This window comes from Oryzias melastigma, linkage group LG15 (assembly GCF_002922805.2).
Source record: "Oryzias melastigma strain HK-1 linkage group LG15, ASM292280v2, whole genome shotgun sequence".
NCBI lineage: Eukaryota > Metazoa > Chordata > Actinopteri > Beloniformes > Adrianichthyidae > Oryzias > Oryzias melastigma.
Window position 1 is genome coordinate 3,791,081 of NC_050526.1, and position 14,779 is coordinate 3,805,859.

Genomic DNA, 14,779 nt, shown 5'->3' on the forward strand with positions numbered 1-14,779 from the left:
AAAAAAAAAAAAAAAAAAAAGAGTCCGAAATCAGACAGCAGGTAAAATCTTGGCTCATTAAGCAGCCGAGATGTGAGCCCTTCAAAACAGCCCTCCACCTCGTCTCATCGTCTCAATGCAAACAGAGCAGACACCCTATAAAAACCCTGCAGTTTGTCAGATGACCAATAAGCCAGCTCATTGTAACCAACAATCACCATAACAACCCGGCAGGGAGCAGCTTATTCCTTCATCTGTATATCTGCAGAGTGTGGAGGCTGCAAGCAGGCTCCATCCTCGGCAGCTGGTTTGGTGTAAATTAAGCTAACGTTGCTGACTAATTTTCCGCTTGATTACTTTCCGTGTGAGAGTGAGAAACCACCCTGTCAGGTAAAACTGCAGGCCGTGCACTTTCACGAGCCTGTCCACCTGTTTCTGCTTTCCTGTGCACTTCTCACCTCTGAAAGACTGACTGTCAAAGTGTCATCTCTGACAGCTAAATCACAGCTTGGCCCCGCAAAACTGAGAGGAAGTAGAAAGTAGATATTTGATTCATTTTTGTGCATAAACTGAAATCTTTAAAGGGCCAATTTTAAGCAAAATCAACTTTTTAAGATTTCAAGTGTTTCATAATCATTCAGGTAGCGGTGCTTAGCTGCTAGCTTTGCCACTCCACTAGCGGTTCCCAGTTGCTAGCTTTGCCGATTAGCTTGCGGTGCTCAGCTGCTAGCTTTCCCGCTCAAATGACAGCGCTAAGGCGCTAGCTTCACCGCTCAGATAACAGTGCTCATCTGCTAGCTTCACCGCTCAGCTAGAATGCTCAACTGCTAACTTTGCCTTTCAACTAACGGTTATCAGCCGCTAGCTTTGCCACTCAGTTAGTGGTGCCCAACAGCTTTGCCGCTCACCAGTTAGCTTCACTGTTCAGCTAATGGTGCTTGGCCGCTAGCATCACCGCTCAGTTAAAGGTGCTCATCGGCTAGCTTCGCTACTCAGCTAACGGTGTTCGGTCACTCGTTTCAATGCTCACCAAACGGTGCCAAGTCGCTAGCTTTGTCACTCAGCTAGCAACGCTCAGTCGCTAGCCTCCCCTCTCAGCTAACGGTGCTCAGGCACTAGATAGGGATCACTAAAGGCATATATATGTTCATCTAGACACAATGCCGAGGTCAGCTCTTAGATGACATTACGAAATGGGCATCCACGTGCAGCAAAAGGCGGAGCTGCAGAGATTGAGGCGTCTTACTTCACTCCAAAAGGCTTTATAGGCTGATTTAAACAGGAACAAGCTGATTTTCACAAGCTATTCTCTGTATCTTTCATTAAAATGTGTGTCATTTTCTCATGATGTTTCCTACAGATCTGATTTATAGCGATCTACGTGGAAATGAAAACTGGAATTAGTCTATGCTTTAAATTGATACGAGTACCAGGTCATAACACTCTGTAACCCAAACCACTCTGAAATAGACTTCCCCCACAAGCACGGGGTCAGACTGAAAAACACCACAATAGCCCTGATTGGTTCAGTACTGGTGTCAATGTGTTTCCTGCTGTGTATTTCAGGCTAATCTTGTCACTCAAATGTACAAATTGTGCTGCACTCCTGGCCAGTGTTTGGAGGTGTAATTACAGCTTAAAAAAGCTATAAATGTCAGTAACAGTGCAGACTGAGCCCTTTTAGAGCTATGAGAAAAAAGCCACTATGGATGGAACGGCACTTAACTTTTCTACCCTTAAATACACAGTAGGCGGGAAGTGATTATTATTATTTTTTTGGTGACTTGCTGGGTTTTATCACTGTAAAAACTTTTTTGTTTCAGCTCAATACATCAAGCCTACATAAAGGCTGTGTCTACATATTTCATGGATGAAAAACAGTCATATGTGAATATATGTGGAAAAAGTGAGAAATGTTCTGGTTTTAAGGGAAATTTTCACAGATGTATCACAAATGAACCGCTTTAAAACTCCAGAAGTACAAATAAACCATGCAAAGAATACGTAAACCTGTGCTTCATTGAATTTCTTTGACAGTCAGAGCACTGTGCAGGAATCACATCATCAGATTTTTGTTTTAATTCCCTTGGTCCGTGCCAGTTTTGTCAAGGGTACGTACAATCTGCACTATCACAATTTGTGATACATGCGTAATACAGCCTATGTACAGAAATTCATAAGTGTTTCTTGCACAAATGTCCATCAAGGGTTTCAGCCGACAAGTTTTTGTGTGAATTTGATTTTGAGCTGATAAAAATTTGTGGTTGGTTGAGTATTTTACAGTTTATATGTATTTCATGTTGTTCATATCCAAACATTATGTAAATCTTACTCAATCGTTGGTATTTTTGATGCGTACGCAAATTTGTGTCTTTCCACGACTGTTCCATGTACCGTATTTTCCCGAGTATAAGTCACGTTCAGCAGGTGACTTTTTTTTTTTACTTAAATAGGCTTATTTATTTGTTATTTTTCCAGTAAACACGGATTGTTCTTTAGCAGTTGTTTGTTCTAACAACCACTAGAGGGCGTTGCATCAAGTATTTGAAACTGACAGCGGCAGAAGAAGTGTTGTCCAAAAAAAACACGGAAGAGAATTTGATTGCTTTCCTCTTAAACTTTGAGCAACTTAGCAACTTAGAGAGCAACTTACAAATTCTTCTTGATTAGACATTTTTTGCTCTTGAGACTTATACTGTGGAAAATATAGTATGTCCACGTATGCGTGACGGACTTTTCACGCATGTATCACTGATGTATAACTTTCATATTGTTAAAATTACGTAACTGACAAATGAATCAATAGTGAATAGCGCAATAATCACACATAGTTTATTTTTTGACGTATTGTGTGATGAGTATGTACTGTAAATCAGAGACAGGAAACTCCAGGCCTCGAGGGTCACTTTGTCTGCTTGATTTCCATATATATAAACCCTACTCTTGACTGATTACCTGTTTTAGGTGTGTCCAGCCAATTACAACAGGCCAGAGCGGGGTATGTTGGAAAACATACAGGAATGCGGCCCTCGAGGCCTGGAGTTGCCCATCCCCTCTGCAGATCGTCCGATCTTTCACCCCTTTAGATGTCTATACAGCTGTCGATCAATCTCAACTGAGGAAACATTTTAGATCAAAACAGAATTCACACAAAAAGCAGTCGGATTAATCCCTCGACGGACATCAACGCACACTGATGAATCACAAACACAAGAAACACCTGTGAATATCACAGAAGTACCACTAAAGACCAAAATCAAATACGTGGATGATGCACAAATTGTGCGTAGAGTCTATGTAAAATGACCCTTAACAAATTTAGGGCTTAAAGGGGACTGAGATGGTCTAAAAGATGAAAAAAATTATTTTTTTTGATAAGGAAACAACAGTTTTAGAACCTCCATAGTGGAGTTTTACTCTGTATGTGGGAGTTAGCGGGTACTTATTAGCAATTTATGCAAAAAAACAACTGCAGATCTTTAGCGAGTACATGTCAGCATGTGCACATTAACGTATTTTCTGTTCTTTAGAACGCACCAGATTATAATGACTGGTCTATTTTCAAAATGTCATATGTAAGGCATGCTGAACTATAAGGGGTTTTAAGCAATACAAATAAATCAGAGGTAGGCCTTATGTCAGTTAGACCTTAACTGTGTTCATAGTAACTCTAGAACTTTAGAACTCTAGATTTTACTCAAACACAAGACAATATTTTATTTACAACAAATGATAAATAATGGACACCATATTTAAGTCACTTTCATGCTTGAAATAAACTCAGAAATATTTGCAATGGAAATGTGTCAGTCATGGTGAAGCATGAAGAGATGCTTTAAAACTTCTGTGCAAGAAAAAAAAGGTTGTTTCTTGCCTTTTAATAATTAAAATTGTAATATTCTTGCCTAATTGATTTGCTGAAGAGATACTGTACAAAAGGCTTTGCACGGCATAAAACTCAAGGTTTTGGAGCATATGTTGCTCCTAAACCTTCATAAAAACCATTAAAGAGCATGAAAGGCACGCTTTTGAACATTCCAATAGATTTTCTTGTTTTGCAGAGAACATCAATAGTTTTTGGAACTGTTCCTGTAGACATATGAACCATATATTTGACCCCATCATAGTATTATTCTTATTTGAACCAAATATTGAAGCAGTGTATCAAGTATTAACTTGCCTTTCCCCTATTTTCATATAAAGCGGTTTGTCTTTGCTAAAGGTTATAGCAACATTACTCTACATTTATTTCAAAGGTAGGAATGTTTTTCTTTTAGGATGACTTCTCAAACTGCCTCTGAGGGTGTATTTCACATGATTTCTGTTCAATTTAGGAAAAGAAAAAAACTAAAAACCCAAAATGTGCTAGGATTGTTAGTCTGTCTTAAAATACGGTCACAAAGACACGCCACAGCACGGTGATCTAAAGGTACGTTTTTCAGCCAATTCTGCCATTTTTTGATAAAAAAAAAAAAAAATTAAATTTGAGTCAGTGCTAAAGCTGTAAAAACTTTAACATTAGTGAAAATTTCTAAAACTGGAGCTTAAAACTGGAGCTTAATGGACTTGTCTTTCCTCCACACTTCATACAACTCATTTCTTTGCCATTAAGATCACATCTAATTTTTATTCAAATTTAAGACCTTCCCTTCATTTTCAGTAAAGTGCTTTTGAAAGCGCATAGGGGGCCACACGTGTAACTGTGTGCAAACTCAAGAAGGATCTTGGATGAATAGGAAACAAAAAAATTAAGAGTTTTTGTGCAAGAGTTCTATGGCCTAATTTGGCTTTGTTTTTTACCCTTTTTAAATAAGAAAACATTCACAAGAAATAGAAAAAGGACAAAGCCAAAGCAGCCATACATACTGCATATATATCTATAACTGCAATTTAAATGTACCTTTTTTATCTTTTATTTAAACATCTTCACATCTTTCTTCAATTTAGTATTCTACCTTTTCATATTACTCACATTAAACAAATGTTTCAAAAAAGGAAAAATGTCAGTTTGATCATGTCTGAATAAGATCTTCACCTATGACTAAATATTCTGCATAAAAAACAGTATAGACTCTTTTGATTTTCAAAAGAAGGTATTTTCAGAAAAGAAAGTGTTTACTCTCTGCCGTAAAGGTTTGCAAGATCTTTAAAGCTAACAAAAGGCTGGTTATTTTCTCTAATAACACAAAAGATTTAAAGCTGAAGTCATATTTTACTGCCAAAAAATATATATAAAAATCAGAAGGAGATCTTAATATTCTGAAATGTGTGAAAAGACTCAAAGAACTTTTACATTATTGACATTGTACAATATCTTTCAAAGATTCCTCAGCTATTGACTGGATTTTAGTTTGGTACTTTTGAAAAGTAGTTACAAAGAAACAGCAACTTTTGAGTCAATATTATTCTCATTATTGACAAAGATTAAGAAATCAACTACAAGACAACAAAATAAAAACAACAAAAAAAGATCCACACCAATGAAAAACTAACTTTTGATGTTTATAACATGTTCTTTGAGCATTTTCTTATCGTAGAGGACCAGTAAATAAGAATTTACAAGTAAAATGGCATTTCTGAGTATATCTTAATTCCAATTATGTTGGATCAGAAAACTGGATGCTTGAAAAAGTTCGCTGTACCGTTATTTTGTCCCACAGAGTCTCCCACCCCCACACAATGTAATGGGGAGGAGCTTAGTTTTTAACAACCCTTTGCAAACTTCTTCAGTCAAATTTACTTGAATAACCAAGTTTCCTGCATTCTTATAGTATTTATTTTGAACATGTATTAATTTATATTTGATATTTTTAACAGCGAAGCTCCTGAGTTCATGTTCTTTTATTCACTGTAATTTTTAAACTGTTAACACTATCAATCACAATACGATAAAAATGTTGTGTTTATGCGCCTCATCTTGTGTTTTGATTATCAGTTACATTAATTTTTATTTTATTTTTTTCCTTGCTTGACGTTTTACCAATAACACAACAGTTTTAGTTTTCTTTTTTCTTTAGAATAATGTCATGTATGCTCTAGTTGAAGCATTTATTTTGTGTTTCTTTGCATCTCTTTGTGAAGGCTCTTATATTCCATATTGTCTCAGGCTTTTTGTCCATTTTGTGTTCGTGTCTTCTTTTGTTTTCCTGACCTTTTTCTTCCCATGCACATTGACAGTGTTTAAGTACATGTTTGCACAAAGGATGTGGGGAGGTCACGACAATATAAAATACTTCTCTGTGTCTGCAAGTTTCCTGAAAATAGTCTATTATTGTGCTGCTGCTGTTCTGTTTGCAGTGAATCTTAATGTTCTGAAAGGTCATTGTTGTTTGTTCGCTCCTCTTGGGTTAAATGTACACTTCCATTAGTTTGTATGGTTATAAAATGTTCCATAAGATTCATGTTTATGCTTGTTTTTTACTTACAATCTTTTTAGAATGCTGCTATTTTATAGTTCTTTATACACAAAGCTTATGAATGGCTTAAAATGTTGATGCAAACTAAAAGATTATGTGACCATCTTCTTTAAAATCAATATTTTTCATTTATTTTTATATTTATAAATTTTTATATTAAATTGTATCATATATTTATTTTCGTATAGACTCTCATTTTATATGTATTTATTTAAATTTCTTTCCTTTTTTACATTTTACCAAGTGTATACAGAAAGAAACCAGAAGCAGATCCTAGTGAAGGCACTTAGCAGACAGTTATAGACGGCTAAAGGAAGATCCCATAAATAATCTTATCAGTCTGTGAGAATGGAAGCGTTCACCTTCAAGCCCAGCAGCTTCCTGAAAAAAGATGCACTTTTGTACATTATTGGGTGCTATAAATGTATTTGTCATCATTTTAATAGAGAATTATTGGCATATTGAATTTACCAAATAAAGTGAACTACTTGAGTGGACTTCAAGTAATTATGATAATAAATAGGTTTTTGTGTGCAACTCTTATTTAATATTATATATGTTGTTTTTTGTATAATTATTGTGTGAGTCTATGATTGAATGTGTTTATATATTGTTTGATTTTTAGTATCAGTCACTTTGAAAAGTATTTGATATGCGTCATAACTGTTGGCTGCACTGTCGGTGGCTAACAGAAAAATAATTATCGCTCCACGCTGTAAACCAATATAACAAAGCATTCAGTTAACATATTTTTTAAAAAAGAAAGCATTTTACTGTCAAAAAAATCCTACAAAAAAATAATAATAATAATAAGGCTCACTTGTACGTGCATCCAAGAACTGATCGATAGTTGAGTGCCTTTGTAAACACATATAGACAGATGACAAATACTGAAAGGTCAAAAGATTTATTCTTCCATGACTCAAAGTTGTGAATTAGTTGGGATGAGTTAGAGGAAGCGTTTTGTTGAGTCCATCCTCTTTCTAATCAAAACAAGCCCCCTGTTATGAACCAAGAGTGGCCATGGTACAGTGGAAGAGCGGTCGACCTCTGATTAGAACATTTCTGGTTTGGTTTCAGCCTGACCTCCCCATGTTTTGAAGTGTTTTGGGGAGAAGACACTACACCCGCATTGCTCCTGGTGGATATAGGTTGGCACCAGTATTGGCCAGGGGCGGATTTAGCAGTTTGAGGGCCCCGGGCGAAAAATAATGGGCCCCTCTTATAACGATTGAAACAATTTTTTTTAAATCCTTACCTAGATTAATTAACTTCTTCAATGTTCCACTAGTAGACAGAATCGATGTCTGGAATCTAAATGGCACCTGCTGCGTATATAAGGCAGAGGAGGCCACACCGAGGCAGGCAGGGGGCTGAGGAGCTGGTTGGGGTTTTTAGGTTGGTGTGGTGCTGCTTTGTGTTGTTCTCTTTTACTCTTTTTGTCCTCAGCAATCGTAGACTGCTGGGTTTTATGTCAGTTTGGGGTTGGACCTTAGTAGTCTTGATTTATTTGTTTTCTTTAGGTAGTTTTGGTTATGCAGCCAGGGAGCTGCTGACTCCAACGGTCGACATGACTGGTCAGCAGTCTCCCTGACTTATTTTATTTTTGGCCAAGGTTCCAATTCCCTTTTGGTTTGACGTTTTGAACCAGCACACTAATTATTCGATTTTTGTTCTCTCGTTTCAGGACAGATGGTTTCATTTATTTAATAAACTGTGTTCCTTTTATTTTCATTGGTGACCAGTTTTGGTTTATTGTCCCCTTTTGTATTCCAAACCCGGTCTATCCAGAGGGGACGTAACAAACCAATAACCACTATTCGTGCTAGAGGGTAGAATCTGCAATTTTATTAAAAATAAAACATTTCCATCAAATTATGCAACTTGAATCCCCTTTTTCTCTTTTTCAGGGCCGATCAGAGGATGTCAGACACTTTCTGCTTCCAAGTTCTCAAAGTCAGAGTGATGAGCTGCAACCATGACAAGAGAAGAGCGTGTTCTACTGCGCTCATTCAAGCAAAAACACGACTTTTATTCTCTGACTAATCTGTGCTCTAGTGGTGCAGAAGTACTCGCATGCATTGATAGTTCCCACACGTAATATCTCATGCACATGCTCAGTTCACGCATCAGTGAGCCTGTTTCCAGTGTGCCGCTGACCTCTAAGATTCACAAGTGAACCCTTTTCATCATCGGAAATCCTTAGTTGGACGTCCCTTCACCGGAAGTAAATGCCTTTTTAACTGCAAGTGAGCCATGCGGGTTTGTGTTGCAGGAGTCGTGTCACAAAAAGAGCGCGTGCGGCGAATGGCAGCATCTTTGGCCTCCAGCTGGTTTCACGCCTGATTTGGCAACGCCTTCTCCCCGTTTCTCACAGTGAGGACAGATGGGAAGGACTTACCTAGGAAGAAACCCTTCGACACACATGCACACCCAGTCACGAGACGCAATTGTCTCTCCGTCCAACAATGACTCATCACTTCTCCCACTGAGTTTCTGTGTGAATTCGAGCATGTTTTGATATTCACGAGTCAGCTCCTTATTGTCCCCCACTCCGCCGCTCCTCTCCTCCATCCTGAAGCCCTAAATCCACCCGTTTCAAACAGCTACTTCACTTTTATGAGTCTCGGGTAATTCTCAGTATAAAATCACATCATGGGTGGTGGCGAACAAAACCTGCATCACCTGAGAGGTCAATTTGCACTCAAAAAAAATTGCAGGTCCAAAAGGAAAACTGGAAAACCTGCTACAGCTTGTAGACGTGCAGTCAAGCATCTCTTCAAAATAAAAGGAAAACGGCGTAATGCACAGAGAACAGAAAGTCTGTGGGCGAGCAGTCGGGTGCAAACTGCATGCGATTGTGGAGGTGGACGACACTGTTAAATCTGCGAGGACAAACAAATCACGAGCCAACGCAGCGGAGACTACAATTCACACGCTGCTAACTGGCTTCCTGCCTATATGGCTTATTTGTGATGAATCGTTTTCAGACAAAAGAAAGCTGTGAAATAAAAGCAAACTGAAATCTTTACTTTCATTAAAAAAATGCTTTTATCAAATATAATTTGATGAAAAAACTATTTTTTTGTGTATGATAAAGCCTGCATAGCAGTGGCGCCACAAATGATTTTTTTAATACTCGACTAATCACTGATTACTTTTTACGATTAGTCAACTAATCGGATGACTCGCAAACTGGATGTAAAGCATCTATCTTAACCATCATTAACTTTAAACTAACTAAAAACTAGATGTATTGCATTACCTGTGATGATGCTAGTGGGAATGCTGAAAACTGAATTTGGTCACTGAAGATGCTGAAAATGATAGCTGAAAACACTGAAGCTAATAGCCAGCTAAAATATTAGTTAAGTGCAAAATTAGAATAAAAGACTTACAAAAACTTAATTAGCCAAAACAGCTAGCATGCAGCTGAAACATTAGCTTAAATCCCAAATAGCCTAGAACAATGGAGAAAAAAAGCCTGTTAGCCAAAACAGTTAGCATGCAAATTAAATATTAGCTTAAATCCAAAATAGCCAAAGAAATTAAGAAAAAAGCCTAAGTTAGCTAAAATAGCTAACATGCAGCTAAAATATTAGCTTAAATCCAGAATAGAATAAAAAATTGAGAAAAAAGCCTAAGTTAGACAAAATAGCTAGCATGCAGCTGAAATATTAGCTAAACTCAAAATTAGCCAAAAAATTGAGAAAAATCCTAAATTAGCCAAAACAGCTAGCATTTAGCTGAAATATTAGCTTAAATCCAAAATGGCCTAAAAAACCTTAATAAATGCCAAAGTAGTACAAAAAGTTATCAGAATGCCATTATAACTTTAAACTTTACTACATTCTGACTCCATATAAGAAAAAGTAACAATTAATCGACTATTGCATTAGTCGTCGACTATCTAAATAGTGGCAGTCATACTGCATAGACAATCAGGAAATGTTGGAATCTAACAGTTTTGGTAAAGATAAAAAATATATTTGATATGTGTAAAACTCAGATATTTCAAGACAAAAGTCTTAAGAATAACCACCGTAATTACTTTTCCTTAAAAAAAACCCTAAAGAAAACTTTTTCTATTCACATCATCATATTAGATGATTTCAGAGCAGTAGACTTTTTTCACTTAAACATTTTTTTAATTGTATTTTATGTCTAATAACCTGACGAATGTCTAAAACCTCAATGAGCACTTACTGAAACATTTTAACCAAAGGAAAAAATGTTTTAATTAGGAATACATCGTGTGTAATGTGTACAAATGTGACATTTTTAACATTTTTTTTCAAATGGATAGGTTCCTTCTCATTTATTTCCTGAGAGCACTACAGTTAATCTATAAACCGGTCCAACAAATGAGAATTACTTCTGTCCCTGGAGTGGGCAGTGAACACATCAATAGTTGGATTCCACAGAGATGACAAATCTTTACGAACAAATGTCCGGTAGGTAAAAATGAAAGAAGAAAAAAAAGCGGCAGTAGTTGGTTGAGTCGTGCTTTAGGCGTCATCGGGTTTGTCTGCCGGCGGTCCACATGGTTGAAGCATCTTCTCCATCAAGTTGAAGCGGACGCGAGCTTTGCTTTCGTTTTCAGCGATGGAAAAGTAGTTGAGCAGGTCAAAATGACCCATGTAGGAGCAGTACGAGTCACGGTGCTGGTTCACCAGCCATTCCCATTTGGTGGTGTCAGCATGCCCTGTTCCGATGTACTTGGACTGGAGATGCTCCAGCTGACTGTGGATGTTGTACCGGTCAGTCATTCTCTCAAAGATCGCTCAACAAGCTCTGGGAGGGAAAATAAAAAAAGAAGCAAAATAGACATTTTAATTGTGATTCAGCAAACAGATGGTACTGCCAAAATACAACTCATACACAAGAAAGAAGATTTTAGTTTTTCTCATGACATTAGAGAGAAGAATTAGTGTTTGAAACTAAAATATAGAGATCATTTAAAAGGAAAAACCTCAATGATAAGGTATTTCTTATATTATATGGTGATACTTGTAGATAAAAGTTACCTATGAATACCAAATGTAATAAAGATGACAAATAAGGTTCATTCACCCCAGCTACTCATACTCAAGTCTATGCAAGCGCATGTCAACCCGAATAATGGGCTTCAACTCTCAGCTTCACATGTTGCTACGGAGGGTTTTTCCAGTCGCTGGCTCTACGTACAAAACGCAATGAAAGTTCAACCAATTAAACTTCTTGATTCTAATTCATTGAAATGCTGAACTCTAACCAATCAGGGATTTGGTAGTGACGTGTGGATAGGTTCTTTTTCAAAACACGGAAGTACCAACCGTTTAAAAATCAATCACAGAGTAGAAACTAATAATTGCAGTTTGTGCCATCCCAGAATTATATGACACTAGGGCCACGATATATGCCACAAATAGTCAACAAATCAGCTATTAAAAACTAATCTAATAGTCTAATAGTCGATTAGTTGTTACTTTATATTATTATGAGTCAAAGTGTAGTAAAGTTGAACAAAGTTTTGAGCGTTCAGCACCAAAAAAATGAACATTTTTTGAAAATATTTGAGTCAGTGAGTCCAAAACTTGATCTTTAGTGAAAAATAGTTCCTTTGTTTCAGATGCCGACCTCATTTGATTTAAGTGTTTTAATACCAGAAACGAATGAAGGACAGAGGCAGCACGATTCATTAAAAGTTTGACAAACTACTGTCTTCATTGTCTTTATTTATACTTAATTTAACGTTAATGATGGTTAAGATGTGTGCTTTACATCCACTTTGCGCATGACCTGATTAGTCGACTAATTGGATAAAATAATCAGCGATTAGTCGACTATTAAAATAATTGTTTGTGGCAGCTCTATATGACACCAACACGTACATTTACAGGAACAGAGCTGTGAAAGAAATAGCAGGAGCATGATTTGAACCGCTGTGACCTTTCACAGCAAACCTCATCCCAGTGTGGGTGGCAGACGAGCGCTATGAAACAGTAAAATAACAAAAGAAGAAGAATCCCCCTCCTATCACTACCTGCTTCACCCATGTGCTTTCTTGTGGGGTCCAGATGACCCCACCCTTATATTGATGAGTGATCCCTCCCATGACACAGGATGACAGGAATTTATGTTTGCCAAAGACACCGGTGAAGATTAGACAAAAAAATACAACTTACATGGAAAAAAAAAAATTCACTTGTACTGATAATCTTTTTTACATTTTATCAGTAACCTACATTTTTTAAGAGTATTAACCAATTTAAAATGTGTGTACCTAAAGAATTCCAAAGTTTTGTACCTAAAACAGAAGGAAATTTCTATTTTATATTTATTCTTGCTCTGCAGGTTTCAAACATAAAATTACCTCTCAAATTATGGTGTTTCTCTTTTCTCTTAAAAACAACTGCACTCTCAAGGGTAAACTATTTTGAAATGCACCAAAAGAAATTTCCAACATTCTTAAATGCACAATATCCACAAATTTTCATGTATTCGATTTCTTTAACAGCGCATTAGTGTACTCCCGAAAACTTTACTTATTAATCTAGTTGGTCTTTTTTGAAGATTAATTATTGGATCAATATTTGTTTTGTATATATTTCCCCAAATTTCACTACAATACTAGAAGTATGGAAGAATTAAGGTTAAATATAAAATATGCAAGCACTTTATACTCAGTGTTATTTTAGTTCTATAAATTATACCTATGGCTTTAGATACTTTGTTTTTTATATCTTCAACATGTGATTTCCAATTGAGCTGGTGGTCAATCAACGACTCCAAGGAACTTTGTTTCATTAACACGTTCAATTTTTAGCTTTATGAAGCTTTATGTTTTCCTTTGTTTTATCTGTACCAAAAACAATAAATTTTGTTTTCCTTTCATTACCAAAGATTACCATATCCAACAGCTTAACTATAAAATATGTAAACGAATTTTGCGTAACCATTATTATTTACGGAAAGTAACTTCAGTTCACAATAATGAAACCATGCTAATAAAACATTTAAAATATTCAATTTATTTTCTTACACTGTACATAAAGTTATATATTTTCTAAGCTCAAATTGTACCACATTTTATCTAAACTTAATCTGCATAACAATATTATATATTTATATTACATTTATTATTATATATTTATTAATATTATATTTTATATATAATATCATACTGTTCCAGAAGTGTCCTCAAAGGTAGTGAGGGAGAGAGTAAGAATTTATTTAATCCTAGCCAATTACATTTCAAAGAAATAATTATTGAAAAAAAAAAAAACACTACCAACAATGCTCTCTATATTGGAAACAATATGCATAAAAGCCAGTTTGCACATTTTCTGGAAGGTTGAACAATACTCATGTACTATTCTATTTTTAAATCAGAGAAGAAGTAAAGTAATTATGAAATTACTCTATTTTCTAGTAGAATGTATAAACATATGGTAGCATAAAGTAAAATACTTAATGGAAAACAAATTAGTTATATTACACCTTAAAGAGTCAAATATCTAAAAAAAATAGGTTTCCCATTTTATTTATTTTGCATTATATTTCATGAAATGAGGACATCCCATTACCTTAACAGAATGAAAAGCAAAAGCTTTCAGATTCAAGTTGTGTATTTGTTATACTATATCCTCTTTCATTAAGAATTTCTAAACATTTCACATTTAGTGATAATTAATAAAAAAAACAAGATATGAGCAATATGATAGAATACAATTAACATGAAAACTCCAATTCTAAAATATTAATGCATCTTTGAAACTAAAAAAGCAAAACCATTGTGGTCTATTTGAAGAGTTTGTTTCTTATTAAGGGAGAAAAATAAGATGCCTGACTATCAAAAATTTCAATAAAATAAAATCGTGTCATACTCTATTGGGTATGTGTGCCATTGATGGCTTAGGGTCGTTTATGAAAACGTAATACTTATTAAACTAATTTCACGTTTTACTTCGTTAGCTTCGTGCTAACATTAGCCTAGCTTCCTGCTAATAACCTATTTATAACTCCTGATCTTCAGTCTCTGTTGTAGCTTTCTACGCTCTTTTTTGTAATAATCTCTGTCTTACAACAACAAAAATCAACTTACTTGAAAAGCGCGTGTTGCAAAGACAAAAAAGTTCGAAAACTTGGGCAAAAACGTCTTCCTTCCAAGCACACCACAACCGGGCAGAAGCAAACTTCCGGATTGCCTTTCCGGAAGTTGCAACAACCCGACGGGAAACTAAGACGGTAATTTTTAGTTCCGCCATTTTAAGTCCTGCTCTCTTCATAAAACTGGACACCACAGTGACCGAGACACAAAATCCCCATAATAAAAATCTTATTATCTAATAATAATTTCACCCGACCAGTCTAAATCACATTGAAGTTATTTATTCTGTTTT

At 35.8% G+C, this 14,779-nt stretch overlaps 1 protein-coding gene across 1 annotated transcript; it reads right to left on the bottom strand.

Moving 5' to 3' along the window:
- Positions 1 to 10,608: 10,608 nt before the first annotated feature.
- On the bottom strand, positions 10,609 to 14,629 carry sf3b5 (splicing factor 3b, subunit 5). Its single transcript, XM_024296494.2, has 2 exons — positions 14,482 to 14,629; positions 10,609 to 11,189 (listed from the first exon to the last, which is right to left on the bottom strand). The coding sequence occupies exon 2, from the start codon at positions 11,162 to 11,164 to the stop codon at positions 10,904 to 10,906; it is 261 nt and encodes an 86-aa protein (XP_024152262.1). The 5' UTR covers positions 11,165 to 11,189; positions 14,482 to 14,629; the 3' UTR covers positions 10,609 to 10,903.
- Between the last annotated feature and the right edge of the window lie 150 nt (positions 14,630 to 14,779).

What these genes read in the sequence shown, in the direction of transcription:
- sf3b5 (XM_024296494.2), bottom strand. Translation starts at nt 11,164, where the DNA reads ATGACTGACCGGTACAACATCCACAGTCAGCTGGAGCATCTCCAGTCC.